The sequence below is a fragment of the Pleurodeles waltl genome, chromosome 7, assembly GCF_031143425.1.
Source record: "Pleurodeles waltl isolate 20211129_DDA chromosome 7, aPleWal1.hap1.20221129, whole genome shotgun sequence".
Classification (NCBI taxonomy): Eukaryota; Metazoa; Chordata; class Amphibia; order Caudata; family Salamandridae; genus Pleurodeles; species Pleurodeles waltl.
Genome location: NC_090446.1, coordinates 917,211,273 through 917,228,318, shown reverse-complemented (window position 1 = coordinate 917,228,318; position 17,046 = coordinate 917,211,273). Strand labels below are relative to the sequence as shown.

Sequence of the window (17,046 nt, the reverse complement as noted above, 5' to 3'; positions counted from 1 at the left end):
CTGGGTCGCTTGCAGTTTGTTTCGGCATCGAAACTTTGTGTGCGTGTTTTTTCGGCTCCGAGGTGACTTTTTTCCTTTTCGGGGCCGAAACCTCTCGGCGTCGATCTGTTTCGGTGCCGCTGTCTCGGCGTCGAGCCGTGTCGGCACCGGCATCTCGGTGTCGAGGCTTGTCTCCAGCACTTTCTCGGTCCCGAGAAGGCTGCGTGCCGGTGTCTCGACCGGAGTCGGACGATCTCGGCACTGTTTGGGCCTTTTTCGGTGCCGACGGTCGGTCACCGAATTTATGGGTTGAGCCATGGCCTGGTGGCAGTGGCGTCCCCTGGGCCTTGTAAATGTTTCTTTGTGTGGTTTTCGACGTCTTACTCACGGTTTGTGTATCGTCGAATCCTTCGGAGTCTGAGTCTTGGATCGAGAAGGTACCTTCCTCTTCCTGTGCCTCGAACTCCCGTCGGGCTGTCGGTGCGGACGCCATTTGAAGTCTTCTGGCTCGACGGTCTCGGAGTGTTTTTCGGGACCGGAACGCACGACAGGCCTCGCAGGTGTCTTCGCTGTGCTCAGGTGACAGGCACAGGTTGCAGACCAAGTGTTGGTCTGTGTAGGGGTATTTATTGTGGCATTTGGGGCAGAAACGGAACGGGGTCCGTTCCATCGGCGTTCCTCAGCACGCGGTCGGGCCGACCAGGCCCCGACGGAGGATCGAAAAACTACCCCGAAGGGCACCGGAGCTCTTCGATCTTCGATGCGGTGTTGAATCTAAGTACGCCGATCCCGAACGCAACAATACCGACGAAAATCTTCCGAAATTAACTATTTTTTCCGTTCCGAAACTCGGAGCGACAGGAACACGTCCGAACCCGATGGCGGAAAAAAAACAATCGAGGATGGAGTCAACGCCCATGCGCAATGGAGACAAAAGGAGGAGTCACTCGGTCCCGTGACTCGAAAGACTTCTTCGAAGAAAAACAACTTGTAACACTCCGGCCCAACACCAGATGGCGAGCTATTGCAGAACATGCGTATCTACAGCGACAGATGCCATCGAACATATATATATATAAATAAATAAAAAATAGAGGATGGTATCTTGACATCAGAGGGAGCCTTGACAGATCTTCAACGGTGTCTACTTCAATTTGGACCTCGACAGTGACCATCTTGATGGCCTCAACATTGATGGGCTCCTTGGCGTCATAAGAGATCTGCTGGTCGATGGTGGAATCAGCGTTAAAGCTCCTTGTCTGGACACTGATCTGTACTGTTTTCCTCAACAGTGACCCATGGATGGACTCAGAACAGGTAGGTGCCGTACATCTCCCTCAACGTCGAAGCTGTCGACTGGGACCCATGGTGTTTTTCTGCTGTTTTCCTAGCACGCCCTCCAGAGGCAGCTAACAGAGTCATGGTAGAGGTCTGACCCTCTCCTCGCTCCGAGGTCCCACCGGCAGACAGCGTCTGCTTTCTTGGCTCCTCAGTACAATGAAGGCTAATCATATCCCTGTCCTTCAGGGTGTGCCTGGAAAAGTTCCTGCAGTGGTGACAAGTCTCAGGAACATGACTTAGGGAGGCAGAGAATACACACCTTATGAGAGTGTCTTGGACATTTTGCTCCCACAGGCTGAGTACTTGTTAATAAGAGAGGTATTTTGACAACAAATGCCTTCTAATTCTCTCTCAGGATAAAACAGAAAAAGTCAGAGAGACCAAAACGTTATGAGAAAGGGTTGTCAAGTAATTTTAGTTGAAAATGGAGGGGAAAAATCCAAAATTTGGCCAAGCTCAATGCTCTAGGGTCCTGTCAGCAGGAGCCGAATAAAGAAACGAAGCAACTGCCACCTGCTCAGCATGATGGATACTGGTGGTCTCTAGGTTCTAAAAGGCGCCGCCTCTATTTTAACTCATATAATGGCAGCCTATGAGGCTACACTGCCATGCCTTACTTCCTCTTCATTCTACCAAAACAAAGGGTTTGTGAAAAATATTTATGCTGTTTTACAAAACATGAATTTATATGCATATATATTCTCCTGGCCCCTTTGTGCGTACAAAGTGAATAATTGAGCCATTATAGTCCGTTCATGTAGGCTGCATGATATTTTTCTCTCAAGTGACTGCAGGCCTTCCCAAATTACTCCAGCATGTTAACCACCAAAAGATCAAATACCAAAGTAGTAACATCAATTTATCATGAAGAGACTGACAAGAACCAGAAAGCCATGAATTGTGTACACGTTCCGCTTACAGTAACATCCAAGCCATTAATTATGTACAAGTTCCTCTTACAGTAACATCCCTCTTCCCCAGTGTTCTTTTGCTTCTACATGGATTGGAGGCCATATGATGACCAATGTAGGGATCAACTTAGATAAATGTCCTAAAGAGAAGGACATTCACTGTGCAGACTCTTGACTGTGGTTGACATGAAACTTCCAGAACAAAACTGATAGGCCTCAACTGTGCAACTGCTGCTGCTTGTAGGATGAATTACCCCAGATTGTTCTTTACAAGAAAATAATTTACTGAAGGAATATAGCGGGAGCTAAAGCAGAACGCCCCAGACCTTCTCTCACATGGGTTTTGGAAGAAAAGCCAAGGAATGAGACCTCTGTGGGAGTGGAGCACAGCCCTGCCATCATTTCTGCAGAGTGAAGCTCAACACAATGAGGCTTGTGTGTTTCGTACACATACTATGCGCAATTACTGCTGTACTAATGTGCCAACCTGAAAACTTTGAATGGCTCAAGCTTCCAAATCTACCCACAATCCAATATTGAAAAAACTAATAGCTAAAAAAAAACTTTAAAAAACCCTCATTGTGCCATTCTCTCCCCAGAAGGTGCTCCAACAAAGAATTAAAGATGTACACCAACTACTGAGAATGTCATCCAGTGCTTCAAATCAAACCCACTCATTCAGTATTGTATACCCAAAGCCTATATGAAGTTTAGTCCCACAATACTGAGGTCATACTCCTCTCCAACATCAGGCACTTGCACATTTAGACATGGCTAAGTGGAAGTAATTTACTATGGTGCTGAGCATTGGCATTAATACATATAAAGTTCACAAGTTACAGATCAGGATCCCACAGTCTCCTTTCAGCTAGCCAAGCCTAGTTATGCCTAGCTAACATCTGAAACCATCCCACCAGAAAAAAAAAAAAATCTAAATGCAGCTCTACTTAACTCACCAGGGGACAACCAAGTAAGCATGGCACCAACAGTGTTCAACTTACATTGGCTCCCACTGCAAGATAGTACCGTCCTCATTTGCTACAGCCTCACCATAAATCTGTAGAGCCAAAGTCTACAATATACTTGGCGTTCAAACTGGCCATTTTAGGGTGTGTTTACAATCGAAGCTTTGAAACAACTTTACACATCCTCCTCCCAATCTCTTGCAGTTCTAAAATAAAAAATAAAAAAACATTCAAAAGCTTTGCATCTCCAATTCAACATTACTGTACCTTTGTTACTATCCTACATGACAAGGGCTTCTAGACATTTTTCCAGTGAATCCAATTGCCAGCCACCTACCACCTACGCAGAACAATTTTTTCAATGAGGAAACTACACTCAACCCCACCTGTACAGAGCTATGGAGCTAGTTTTGCACAAAAGAAATCATCAGTAGTACCCCGTATGGATATGGTGAGAAACCCATGCTGATGTCTTCTGAAGGTGAAAAGACCTTAGCTAAATTTCAGATTTTCACATTTCTTCAAGCACAACTAGCAGAGTTATTTGTTTCAAAAACTATCACACTATTTGGTTGGTATATGCATTATGCAAACAATATTATGCTGATATTTTCTTCAACTATGCAGCTGAAAATAGCGCAGAAAGTGCTTCAGCCGTTGTCATGTGTCTCACTGAGCAAATCTTCATTCTTTGTTCTTTTATTATTTTAACAATTCTCCAAGACTGGAATGAGATAAATAGAAGGCACACAATCTGTTTTTGTTTCAGTTCCCCATCAATTTAAACATGGAAACAAGACAAACTCCCTTTTGCAATGAAGAAAGAAATCTAATTTAGGAGACACTAAGAGCCAAGCAGCCAGACATTAAAAGACCTATCCCACAATTCCCCTCAAAACATATGAGTGGTAAAAACAGTAGTTTATTTCTCTCAGTGATCGTGTTAAGATACATAAAAAAAATTCTGATGAATACTTGTTTTCCCTAAATTTCCTTTAGGCAGCGCCAGTAAACGTGACTTAAATAGCTGTCGGCAGCTCTCACAGCTTTGAGATGTGGCAAGACGGGAAGGGGATGATACATTAGAGTCTCTGGATGCGAATCAAGTGCTTGGTCTTTCTAAAGGCCTGACATGTGCAAGTAAAGAGGAAGCTTAACTCCTTTTACTGAAATACACCTAATTTCAGTTTTGTTTTTAAAGAATATCCTTTTTTTTTAAAGGCAGAACCACTTGAAAATGAAGGTGGAGAGCAAGAGGGGGGAAATGAATCCTGTACATATTTTCAGTGAAGATGGGAGGTCTCTTGGTTAAAATGATCCACTTCTCCTAAAACATTGTTCCACACAAGCTGAAATCTGGGACAAAACTAGAAGAAAAAAAACCAATGAGACGTAGGGCAGATGAACAGTATCAAAGGTAGCAGTCCACCAGGATGGGCAACCATTCCAAGGAGCACAACGATGGAACTCAACAGGCTGCAATGGAATGGGGAGTTCGGTGCCACTGTGGATCATCCTCTTGCAGCCAGATCATTGACGTGGGCCAACAATGCCTCTTCCAGTCCCAAATCCAGGTTTTGTGGGCATGCCACCACGGGGAGGTCCCCGAATGCCGCCACCTAGACCACCACGAGGTCCAATCCCACGGGGCCTATTGTCTCGTCTGTCACCTTCCCTGGCAGCTCGAGTTTTTTTCTCTTCCACATTTAGACGCACCTCTCCCCTAAACATGATTGGCTGTGGAAGAAGAAAACATTTAGGAATTAGTGTTCTGGCTTGAAGGACTCGCACAGTCTCATAGAAGCGTGGTAAGCCTGAGGTAATACAGTCATTAGAATTTGATACAAACTGCCAAACAGGAAACCAAAACAGAAGAGTGACTACGAAATGCTTAACCTTGAGAGCTAAATATTCTAAGTCACTAGTACATGCACTAAATTAGATATTTACAATTTTCCTTTAAGCACTACATCCATCCACTATCCAGAATGGAACAATTTGTATTCCCAGATCTCCCTCAAGGACAATTTCACAGAATAGAAGGACTGAATACTTCCACATCTGCACATAGTCAAAGAGGTCAAACAAAAACAAAAATTAATCTAGCATATTTCAAGTTATTTTTAAATTGCAAACTAAGGTAGACCTAACGTGCACCTCACTTCTTTAATTAATTTTCACAACAACAATTAGGAAGGCTCTCGAGTTTGTCTAGGAAAAACATTTCAGAGGTTAAATTTAAAAAAAGCTGTGCTCTTGCCTATAAATTCAATGACGGCACACAATGATGAACAAGGAACCTAAAAGGCATCTTTTCATCACAGAATCATCAATGATATTCAGGAGCACTGAAATGGTGAGGGCAAAAATTTGAAGAAAATCAAAATACAGAAATGCAAATATTTCAAAGAGACGTTTATAGGGATTTGAGCTTACATGAGCCAAGCAAGTGTATTCTTAGAAGATTAGGACCGCCCTCAGTCCGGTCAGATTTGAAAACAAGTACTTACCTTCAGAAATGCTTTCTCTGAAAGTTTTTCCAAAAATATAATCTTGTTCAACCAATACATACTCCTTTCATCAGATTACTACCTCTTTAAATTTGCTAATATCTGTAATCAGAGGGCCTGAGATTTAAAGGAGCAGAACATTCAGGCTAAAAAAGACGTAAACCCTTTTTGCCAAACCGCCTCACTTATTGCACTAAAACCAAGACTTACACTGGGCAAATTCATGCAGACTTGTCCTAGCCGCAGCCTGCCTAGCATTAACAGATGAGCCTTTTAAACATGCAATAGTAATTGAGCAGCTACAAGGCATCATCTGCGTAATAAGACAGGCAAAAAAAAAAAAAAAAACACAAATGCATGTTAAAAACAAGAAAAAAAACCTTTACCGCAGAAGCGATTTTTCAGAAACCACTAATTCATTGATGGTAAGATTAACCTCTTGATTTAAAGAGCAGCTAAACCCTTTGCAGGCCGCAGTCGATGCCTCCTGATATTGGAGGATCCATGTGCTCGGACTATTTTTTAATAGGGTTAGTCATGAAATATAAAGAAGCATTAAGTTATCTTTTTCAAATACCAACTTAAAGATGGACGTTGGATAGGAAGTTGAGTTCATTGCAAAAATTCTCATTCCGAAAATATGGAAGAATCCAGTTGAAAGTTACCAGATGTTATTTAAACGTGTTGACAAATTTAGGTCAATTGGATTCGAAGGGCATAGTTTTGACTGAATTGTATGCCCAGAAGCAGGACGAACAAAGAACAAACTGAAGTAACTTTTTTTTTTTTTACTTTTGTTTTGAAATAAAGAGTGGAAAACTTATTTGGGTAAACAAAGTGCACTTTATGGTCTGGCATGACAGAGCAGCCGCCCCCATACGAATCTGTGAGCATCACTTGAAAAGTAATTTAACTTTGCTCACATGTTGGGCCCTAGGAGTACACGTTTTGACTGGACAGACGTTTAGTGCTTCTAAAAAAATAAAAATAAAAAAGAAGTGCTTGCTGTAGGAAGTTGGATCTGTGTGCACTATTTCAAAGTAAGAAATAGCATGCACAGAGTCCAAGGGTTCCCCTTAGAGGTAAGATAGTGGCAAAAAGAGAAAATTCTAATGCTCTATTTTGTGGTAGTGTGGTCGAGCAGTAAGCTTATCAGAGGGTAGTGTTAAGCATTTGTTGTACACACAGGCAATAAATGGGGAACAAACACTCAAAGACAATTCCAGGCCAATAGGTTTTTGTATAGAAAAATATATTTTCTTAGTTTATTTTAAGAACCACAGGTTCAAGATTTACAAACAATACTTTAAATGAAAGGTATTTCACTTAGGAACTTTGAATTAGCAAAATAGCATATACAGTTTTCACACAAATGGCAATAAGCTATTTTAAAACCAGACACTTTAGTGCAATTTTCAACAGTTCCTGGGGGAGGTAAGTTTTAGTTTTGCAGGGACGTAAACCACCTACAGGGTTCAAAGTTGGGTCCAAGGTAGCCCACCGTTGGGGGTTCAGAGCAGCCCCAAAGTTACCACACCAGCAGCTCAGGGCAGGTCAGGTGCAGAGGTCAAAGTGGTGCCCAAAACGCATAGGCTTCAATGGAGAAGGGGTTCCAGTCTGCCAGCAGGTAAGTACCCACGTCTTCGGAGGGCACACCAGGGGGTTTTTGTAGGGCACCGAGGGGGTACACAAGTTAGCACAAAAAGTACACCCTCAGCGGCACGGGGCGGCCGGGTGCAGAGTGCAAACAGGTGTCGGGTTTGTAATGGAGTTCAATGGGAGACCAAGGGGTCTCTTCAGCGATGCAGGCAGGCAGGCAAGGGGGGGGGGGGGGGGGGGGGGGGGGGGGATGGCTCCTCGGGGTAGCCACCACCTGGGCAAGGGAGAGGGCCACCTGGGGGTCGCTCCTGCACTGGATGTCGGATCCTTCAGGTCCTGGGGGCTGCGGGTGCAGTGTCCTTACCAGGCGTCGGGTTCTTAGAAGCAGGCAGTCGCGGTCAGGGGGAGCCTCTGGATTCCCTCTGCAGGCATTGCTGTGGGGGCTCAGGGGGGTCAACTCTGGCTACTCACGGGCTCGCAGTCACCGGGGAGTCCTCCCTGTAGTGTTGGTTCTCCACAAGTCGAGCCAGGGGCGTCGGGTGCAGAGTGCCAAGTCTCACGCTTCTGGCAGGAAACGTGTGGTTTTAACAAGTTGTTTCTTTGTTGCAAAGTTGCAGTCTTTGAGGAACGCAGCCACTGTCTTCAGGAGTTCTTGGTCCTTTTAGATGCAGGGTAGTCCTCTGAGGCTTCAGAGGTCGCTGGACCCTGTGGAACGCGTCGCTGTAGCAGTTCTCTTGAAGTGGGGAGACACGCCGGTAGAGCTGGGGCCAAAACAGTTGGTGTCTCCGTCTTCTCTGCAGGTTTTTCAGCTCACCAGTCCTTCTTCGTCTTAGGTTGCAGGAATCTAGTTACCTAGGTTCTGGGAGCCCCTAAATAATCGATTTAGGGGTGTGTTTAGGTCTGGGGGGAATCCTCTTACACCTTAGGGGCTGTCCTGACTGGCCAGTGACGCCTCCTTGTTTTTCTCATGATCTCCTCCGGCCTTGCTGCAAAAAGTGGGGCCGTGGCCGTAGGGGGCGGCCAACTCCACTAGCTGGAGTGCCCTGGGGTGCTGTAACAAAGGGGGTGAGCCTTTGAGGCTCACCGCCAGGTGTTACAGTTCCTGCAGGGGGAGGTGAGAAGCACCTCCACCCAGTACAGGCTTTGTTACTAGCCACAGAGTGACAAAGGCACTCTCCCCATGTGGCCAGCAACATGTCTGGTGTGTGGCAGGCTGCCAGGGAAGGTCTCTAAGGGCTGCAGCATGTCTTATGCCACCCTAGGGACCCCTCACTCAGCACAGACACACTGCTTGCCAGCTTGTGTGTGCTAATGGGGAGAAAATGACTAAGTCGACATGGCACTCCCCTCAGGGTGCCATGCCAACCTCCCACTGCCTGTGGCATAGGTAAGTCACCCCTCTAGTAGGCCTTACAGCCCTAAGGCAGGGTGCACTATACCACAGGTGAGGGCATATGTGCATGAGCACTATGCCCCTACAGTGTCTAAGCAAAACCTTAGACATTGTAAGTGCAGGGTAGCCATAAGAGTATATGGGCTGGGAGTCTGTCAAAAACGAACTCCACAGCTCCATAATGGCTACACTGAATACTGGGAAGTTTAGTATCAAACTTCTCAGAATAATAAACCCACACTGATGCCAGTGTTGGATTTATTAAAAAATGCACACAGAGGGCATCTTAGAGATACCCCCTGTATTTTACCCAATTGTTCAGTGCAGGACTGACTGGTCTGTGCCAGCCTGCTGCTGAGAGACGAGTGTCTGACCTCATGCGGTGAGAGCCTTTGTGCTCTCTGAGGACAGAAACAAAGCCTGCTCTGGGTGGAGGTGCTTCACACCTCCCCCCTGCAGGAACTGTAACACCTAGCAGTGAGCTTCAAAGGCTCAAGCTTCGTGTTACAATGCCCCAGGGCACTCCAGCTAGTGGAGATGCCTGCCCCCTGGACACAGCCCCCACTTTTGGCGGCAAGTCCAGGAGAGATAATGAGAAAAACAAGGAGGAGTCACTGGCCAGTCAGGACAGCCCCTAAGGTGTCCTGAGCTGAGGTGACTGACTTTTAGAAATCCTCCATCTTGTAGAAGGAGGATTCCCCCAATAGGGATAGGAATGTGTCCCCCTCCCCTTGGGAGGAGGCACAAAGAGGGTGTACCCACCCTCAGGGCTAGTAGCCATTGGCTACTAACCCCCCAGACCTAAACATGCCCTTAAATTTAGTAATTAAGGGCTCCCCTGAACCTAAGAATTTAGATTCCTGCAACTTACAAGAAGAGGACTGCTGAGCTGAAAGTCCCCTGCAGAAGAAGAAAAGAAGACACCAACTGCTTTGGCCCCAGTCCTACCGGCCTGTCTCCTGCCTTCTAAAGAAACCTGCTCCAGCGACGCTTTCCCCAGGACCAGCGACCTCTGAATCCTCAGAGGACTGCCCTGCTTCAAGAGGAACAAGAAACTCCCGAGGACAGCGGCCCTGTTCCAAAAAGACTGCAACTTTGTTACAGAGGAGCAGATTTAAAGACCCCTGCAATCCCCGCAAGAAGCGTGAGACTTGCAACACTGCACCCGGCGACCCCGACTCGACTGGTGAAGAAAACGCTTCAGGGAGGACCCTCCGGCGACTCCAAGACTGTGAGTAACCAAAGTTGTCGCCCCGAGCCCCCACAGCGACGCCTGCAGAGGGAATCCCAAGGCTCCCCCTGACCGCGACTGCCTGACTCTGAAATCCCGACGGCTGGAAAAGACCCTGCACCCGCAGCCCCCAGCACCTGAAGGATCGAAACTCCAGTGCAGGAGTGACCCCCAGGAGGCCCTCTCCCTTGCCCAGGTGGTGGCTACCCCGAGGAGCCCCCCCCCCTTGCCTGCCTGCAACGCTGAAGAGATCCCTTGATCTCTCATAAGAAACCATGGAAAACCCGACGCTTGTTTCTACACTGCACCCGGCCGCCCCAGTGCCGCTGAGGGTGTACTTTTTGTGTGAACTTGTGTCCCCCCCCCGGTGCCCTACAAAACCCCCCTGGTCTGCCCTCCGAAGACGCGGGTACTTACCTGCTGGCAGACCGGAACCGGGGCACCCCCTTCTCTCCATTGAAGCCTATGCGTTTTGGGCACCTCTTTGACCTCTGCACCTGACCGGCCCTGAGCTGCTGGTGTGGTAACTTTGGGGTTGCTCTGAACCCCCAACGGTGGGCTACCTTGGACCCAAACCTGAGACTTGTAAGTGATTTACTTACCTGACAAAACTAACAAAAACTTGCCTCCCCCAGGAACTGTGAAAATTGCACTGTGTCCACTTATAAAACAGCTTATTGTGTTTTATGTAAAAAGTATACATGCTAATGTAATGATTCAAAGTTCCTAGAGTACTTACCTGCAATACCTTTCAAATGAGATATTACATGTAGAATTTGAACCTGTGGTTCTTAAAATAAACTAAGAAAAGATATTTTTCTATAACAAAACCTATTGGCTGGATTTGTCTCTGAGTGTGTGTTCCTCATTTATTGCCTGTGTGTATGTACAACAAATGCTTAACACTACTCCTTTGATAAGCCTACTGCTCGACCACACTACCACAAAATAGAGCATTAGTATTATCTCTTTTTGCCACTATCTTACCTCTAAGGGGAACCCTTGGACTCTGTGCATACTAATCCTTACTTTGAAATAGTGCATACAGAGCCAACTTCCTACACTAAGGTTGAACTTTAAGGGGTACACAAGACACTGGAATGCTATCAGAGTGTTTTGGATAACTAGATAAGGAAAATGTCACTTACCCAGTGTACATCTGTTCGTGGCATCAGTCGCTGTAGATTCGCATGTTTTGCATAGCTCGCCATCTGGTGTTGGGTCGGAGTGTTACAAGTTGTTTTTCTGCGAAGAAGTCTTTCGAGTCACGGGACCGAGTGACTCCTCCTTTTGTCTCCATTGCGCATGGGCGTCGACTCCATCTTCGATTGTTTTTCCCCGCAGAGGGTGAGGTAGGAGTTGTATTGTAGTAATAGTGCCCATGCAATGGAGTGACTAAGTATGTACCTATTTAAGGTAAAAATAATATATATACAAATAGTTGAAGGTACCCTCCGAACTGCTACAGGCTCCCGGGGAGGCGGGTGGGCACATGCGAATCTACAGCGACTGATGGCACGAACAGATGTACACTGGGTAAGTGACATTTTCAGTTCGAAGGCATCTGTCGCTGTAGATACGCATGTTTTGCATAAACTAGTAAGCAGTTATCTCCCCAAAGCAGTGGCTCAGCCTGTAGGAGTGGGAGTAGTCTGAAACAATGTTCTTAATACGGCTTGACCTACTGTGGCTTGTTGTGCGGATAACACGTCTACACAGTAGTGCTTGGTGAATGTGTGAGGCGTAGACCATGTGGCTGCCTTACATATTTCTTGCATTGGGATGTTTCCTAGAAAGGCCATGGTAGCACCTTTCTTTCTGGTTGTGTGCGCCCTTGGTGTAATGGGCAGTTGTCGTTTAGCTTTAAGGTAGCAGATTTGGATGCTTTTAACTATCCATCTGGCTATACCTTGTTTTGATATTGGGTTTCCTGCATGAGGTTTTTGGAATGCAATAAATAGCTGTTTAGTTTTCCTGATGCTCTTTGTTCTGTCAATGTAATACATTAATGCTCTTTTGACATCTAAAGTATGTAGTGCCCTCTCAGCTACGGAATCTGGCTGTGGGAAGAACACTGGAAGTTCCACTGTTTGATTTAGATGGAACGGTGAAATAACTTTTGGCAAAAATTTAGGATTAGTCCTTAGGACGACCTTATTTTTGTGTAGTTGTATAAAAGGTTCTTGTATTGTAAACGCCTGAATCTCGCTTACTCTTCTTAGAGAGGTAATGGCGATGAGAAATGCAACCTTCCATGTTAGGAACTGTATTTCGCAGGAGTGCATGGGTTCAAAAGGTGGACCCATAAGTCTAGTTAAGACAACATTTAGGTTCCATGAAGGAACAGGTGGTGTTCTTGGTGGAATAATTCTTTTAAGGCCCTCTAGGTAGGCTGCAGGTATGCAGATATTGCTGCAAGGTGTATTTTAATGGAAGAGAAAGCTAGGTTAGATTTTTGTAAGTGAAGCAAGTAACCCACTACATGTTTTGGGGTTGCGTGTAATGGTTGGATTTGATTAATATGGCAGTAGCAAACAAACCTCTTCCATTTACTGGCATAGCAGTGCCTGGTGGATGGCCTTCTGGCTTGCTTTATGACTTCCATACATTCTTGGGTAAGTTGTAAGTGTCCGAATTCTAGGATTTCAGGAGCCAGATTGCTAGATTCAGCGATGCTGGATCTGGGTGTCTGATCGTTTGGTTGTGTTGTGTTAACAGATCCGGCTTGTTGGGCAGTTTGATGTGGGGTACTACTGATAGGTCTAGCAGCGTTGTGTACCAGGGTTGCCTTGCCCAAGTTGGTGCTATTAATATGAGTTTGAGTTTGTTTTGACTGAGTTTGTTTACCAGATAAGGAAGGAAGGAGAGGGAGAGGAGGAAAAGCGTAGGCAAATATCCCTGACCAGTTGATCCATAGGGCATTGCCGTGGGACTGCCTGTGTGGGTATCTGGATGCGAAGTTTTGGCATTTTGCGTTCTCTTTTGTCACAAACAAGTCTATTTGAGGTGTTCCCCAGAGCGTGAAGTAAGTGTTCAGAATTTGGGGGTGAATTTCCCATTCGTGGACCTGTTAGTGATCGAGAGAGATTGTCTGCGAGTTGATTCTGAATTCCTGGGATAAAGTGTGCTATTAGGCGAATTTGGTTGTGAATTGCCCAACGCCATATCTTTTGTGCCAGCAGGCTCAATTGCGTTGAGTGCGTCCCCCCTTGTTTGTTTAGATAATACATTGTTGTCATGTTGTCGGTTTTGACGAGAATGTATTTGTGAACTATTATTGGTTGAAAAGCCTTTAGTGCTTGAAAAACTGCTAGCAGTTCTAGGTGATTTATATGCAGTTTTGTTTGATGTACGTTCCATTGTCCTTGTATGCTGTGTTGATCGAGGTGTGCTCCCCACCCTGTCATGGAAGCATCTGTTATTACGTATTGTGGCACTGGGTCTTGGAAAGGCCGCCCTTTGTTTAAATTTATATTGTTCGACCATAGAAGCGAGAGGTAAGTTTGGCGGTCTATTAACACCAGATCTGTAAGGTGACCCTGTGCTTGTGACCACTGTGATGCTAGGCACTGTTGTAAGGGCCTCATGTGCAGTCTTGCGTTTGGGACAATGGCTATGCATGAAGACATCATGCCTAGGAGTTGTAATATCATCTTTGCTTGTATTCTTTGTGTTGGATACATGAGTTGTATGATGTTGTTGAAATTTTGAATTCTTTGTGGACTTGGAGTGGCCACTCCTATTGTTGTGTTTATTATGGCTCCTAGGTATTGTTGTACCTTGCATGGCAGAATGTTGGATTTTGCGAAGTTGACTGTGAACCCTAGTTTGTAGAGGGTTTGTATGATTTGATTTGTGTGGTGTGAGCACGTTATTAACGAATGGGTCTTGATTAGCCAGTCGTCTAGATACGGGAATACATGTATTTGCTGCCTTCTGATGTGTGCAGCGACTACTGCTAGACATTTGGTAAAGACTCTTGGTGCGGTTGTTAAACCGAAAGGCAGTACCTTGAATTGGTAGTGTATTCCTTTGAATACAAACCTTAGGTATTTCCTGTGCGATGGATGTATTGGTATATGGAAATACGCGTCTGAGGTCTAATGTTGTCATGTAGTCGTGTAGTTTCAGCAATGGTAACACTTCTTGTAGTGTGACCATGTGAAAGTGGTCTGACTTGATGTATGTGTTTAGTATTCTTAGGTCTAGGATTGGTCTTAGCGTTTTGTCCTTCTTTGGTATTAAGAAGTACAGTGAATAAACTCCTGTGTTTATTTGTGTGTTTGGTACTAACTCGATTGCATTCTTTTGCAATAGTGCTTGAACTTCTATCTCCAGGAGCTCGGAATGATGTTTTGATAAATTTTGTGCTCTCGGTGGTATGTTTGGAGGGAATTGTAGAAATTCTATGCAATAACCATTTTGGATAATTGCTAGAACCCAAGTGTCTGTAGTGATCTCCTCCCATGCTTTGTAATAATGACCTATTCTTCCCCCCACTGGTGTTGTGTGGAGGGGGTGAGTGACATGTGAGTCACTGCTTAGTTGTAGGGGTTTTGGGGCTTTGAAATTTTCCCCTATTGCTAGGGAATTGCCCTCCTCTATATTGGCCCCGAAAGCCTCCCCTGTACTGTCCCTGGTAACTGGATGTTGTTGCCTGTGAGGTACTGGCTTGTGTGGGTTGACCCCGAAACCCCCCTCTAAAGGGTGTTTTGCAGAAGGTGCTGTAATTTCCTCTGCTCTGCGGGGAGTAGAGTGCGCCCATGGCTTTAGCAGTGTCCGTGTCTTTTTTAAGTTTCTCAATCGCCGTGTCCACTTCTGGACCGAACAGTTCTTTTTCGTTGAATGGCATATTGAGAACTGCCTGCTGAATCTCTGGTTTAAACCCAGACGTTCGTAGCCATGCATGCCTTCTGATGGTCACAGATGTATTTATTGTTCTTGCAGCTGTGTCTGCTGCATCCATGGAGGAGCGTATCTGGTTGTTTGAAATGTTCTGTCCTTCATCAACCACTTGCTTTGCCCTCTTTTGTAGGTCTTTGGGTAGATGTTCAATGAGATGTTGCATCTCATCCCAATGGGCTCTGTCATAGCGCTCAAGTAGTGCCTGAGAGTTAGCGATGCGCCACTGGTTTGCAGCTTGTGCTGCGACTCTTTCCAGCTGCATCGAACTTGCAGCTTTCCTTATCTGGGGGTGGTGCGTCCCCAGATGTGTGGGAGTTGGCCCTTTTCCTAGCTGCTCCTACAACGACAGAATCTGGTGGCAGCTGTGTAGTGATGAAAATAGGGTCTGTAGGAGGCGCTTTATACTTTTTTTCCACCCTTGGTGTGATTGCCCTACTTTTGACCGGCTCCTTAAAGATGTCTTTTGCGTGCCGAAGCATACCAGGGAGCATAGGCAGGCTTTGGTAGGAGCTGTGGGTGGCGGAGAGGGTGTTGAATAGAAAGTCATCCTCGACTTGTTCTGAGTGGAGGCTTACATTGTGGAATTGTGCTGCTCTAGCCACCACCTGAGAATATGCAGTACTGTCTTCTGGTGGTGATGGCTTTGTAGGGTATGCCTCCGGACTGTTATCTGACACAGGGGCGTTGTAGAAGTCCCATGCGTCCTGATCCTGGTCACTTGGCTCATGGTGGTGTGAGCCGGGGAATGTGATGGAGTTTGTGCTGGTGAGACGTGAATTATAGGTGGAGGAGAGGGTGGCGGAGTAACCTTTTTCACCATTTTTGTTTGTGGTGTTTAGTCAGTTTGAAATTCCAGTCTTCTCTTTCTCCTAATAGGGGGAAGGGTGCTTATCTTTCCTGTCCCCTGCTGTATAAAAATACGTTTCTGCGTATGGTCTACATCGGTGGATTGCAGGTCTTCCTCAAACCTATGCTTTCGCATTTGGGAGGTCATTGATTGCTCTTCTGTATAAGAGCCTGAAACTGGGTCGGTTGCAGGTTGTTTTGGCACCGAAACCCTGTCTGCATCTTTTTTCGGCTCAGAGGTGACTTTTTTCTTTTTCGGAGTCGAAACATCTCGGCGTCGATCTTCGTCGGTGCCGCTGTCTCGGCGTCGAGCCGTGTCTACACCGCTATCTCGGTGTCGATGTATGTCTCCAGCACTTTCTCGGTCCCGAGAAGGCTGCGTGCCGGTGTCTCGACCGGAGTCGGACAGTCTCGGCACTGTTTGGGCCTTTTTCGGTGCCGACGGTCGGTCACCGAATTTATGGGTGGAGCCATGGCCTGGTGGCAGTGGCGTCCCCTGGGCCTTGACAATCTTCTTATGAGTGGTTTTCGACGTCTTACTCACGGTTCGTGGATCGTCGAATTCCTCGGAGTCCGATTCGTGTATCGAAAAGGTTTCTTCCTCTTGTATCTCGAACTCTCGGTGGGCTGTCGGCGTGGACGCCATTTGAAGTCTTCTGGCTCGACGGTCTCGGAGTGTTTTTCGGGACCGGAACGCACGACAGGCCTCGCAAGTGTCTTCACTGTGCTCAGGTGACAGGCACAGGTTACAGACCAAGTGTTGGTCTGTATAGGGGTATTTGTTGTGGCATTTGGGACAGAAACGGAACGGGGTCCGTTCCATCGGCGTTCTTCTACACGCGGTCGGGCCGAGCAGGCCCCGACGGGGGATCGAAAACTACCCCGAAGGGCTCCGGAGCTCTTCGATCTTCGATGCGGTGTTGATTCCAACTACGCCGATCCCGAACGCAACAATACCGACGAAAATCTTCCGAAATGTAGCTGTTTTTCTGTTCCGAAACTCGGAGCGACAGGAACACGTCCGAACCCGATGGCGGAAAAAAAACAATCGTAGATGGAGTCGACGCCCATGCGCAATGGAGACAAAAGGAGGAGTCACTCGGTCCCGTGACTCGAAAGATTTCTTCGAAGAAAAACAACTTGTAACACTCCGACCCAACACCAGGGAAGACTGGGAAGAGAGCAGAGGGCGGGGGAAGAGTTTCTGGGATGAGGTCACAAATCATGTGAGGGAGCTCACTGGGATACAGCTGGCACTTTTGCCACACCACCTGCTCAGCATGGTAGTCAAACCCAATGAGAAAAAGATGGAATACAAGTTTCTGCATTATGCTCTGGTGAACAGACTAATAGCCATCAACTGGAT

At 46.4% G+C, this 17,046-nt stretch overlaps 1 protein-coding gene across 1 annotated transcript in view; it reads right to left on the bottom strand.

Moving 5' to 3' along the window:
• Positions 1-4,098: 4,098 nt before the first annotated feature.
• G3BP1 (G3BP stress granule assembly factor 1) overlaps positions 4,099-17,046 on the bottom strand; it is a 506,090-nt gene continuing 493,142 nt past the window's right edge. The window contains exon 12 of the mRNA XM_069199592.1: positions 4,099-4,933. Coding sequence (XP_069055693.1) covers positions 4,727-4,933 — 207 coding nt within the window. The 3' untranslated portion in view covers positions 4,099-4,726. The remainder of the gene's footprint in view (positions 4,934-17,046) is intronic.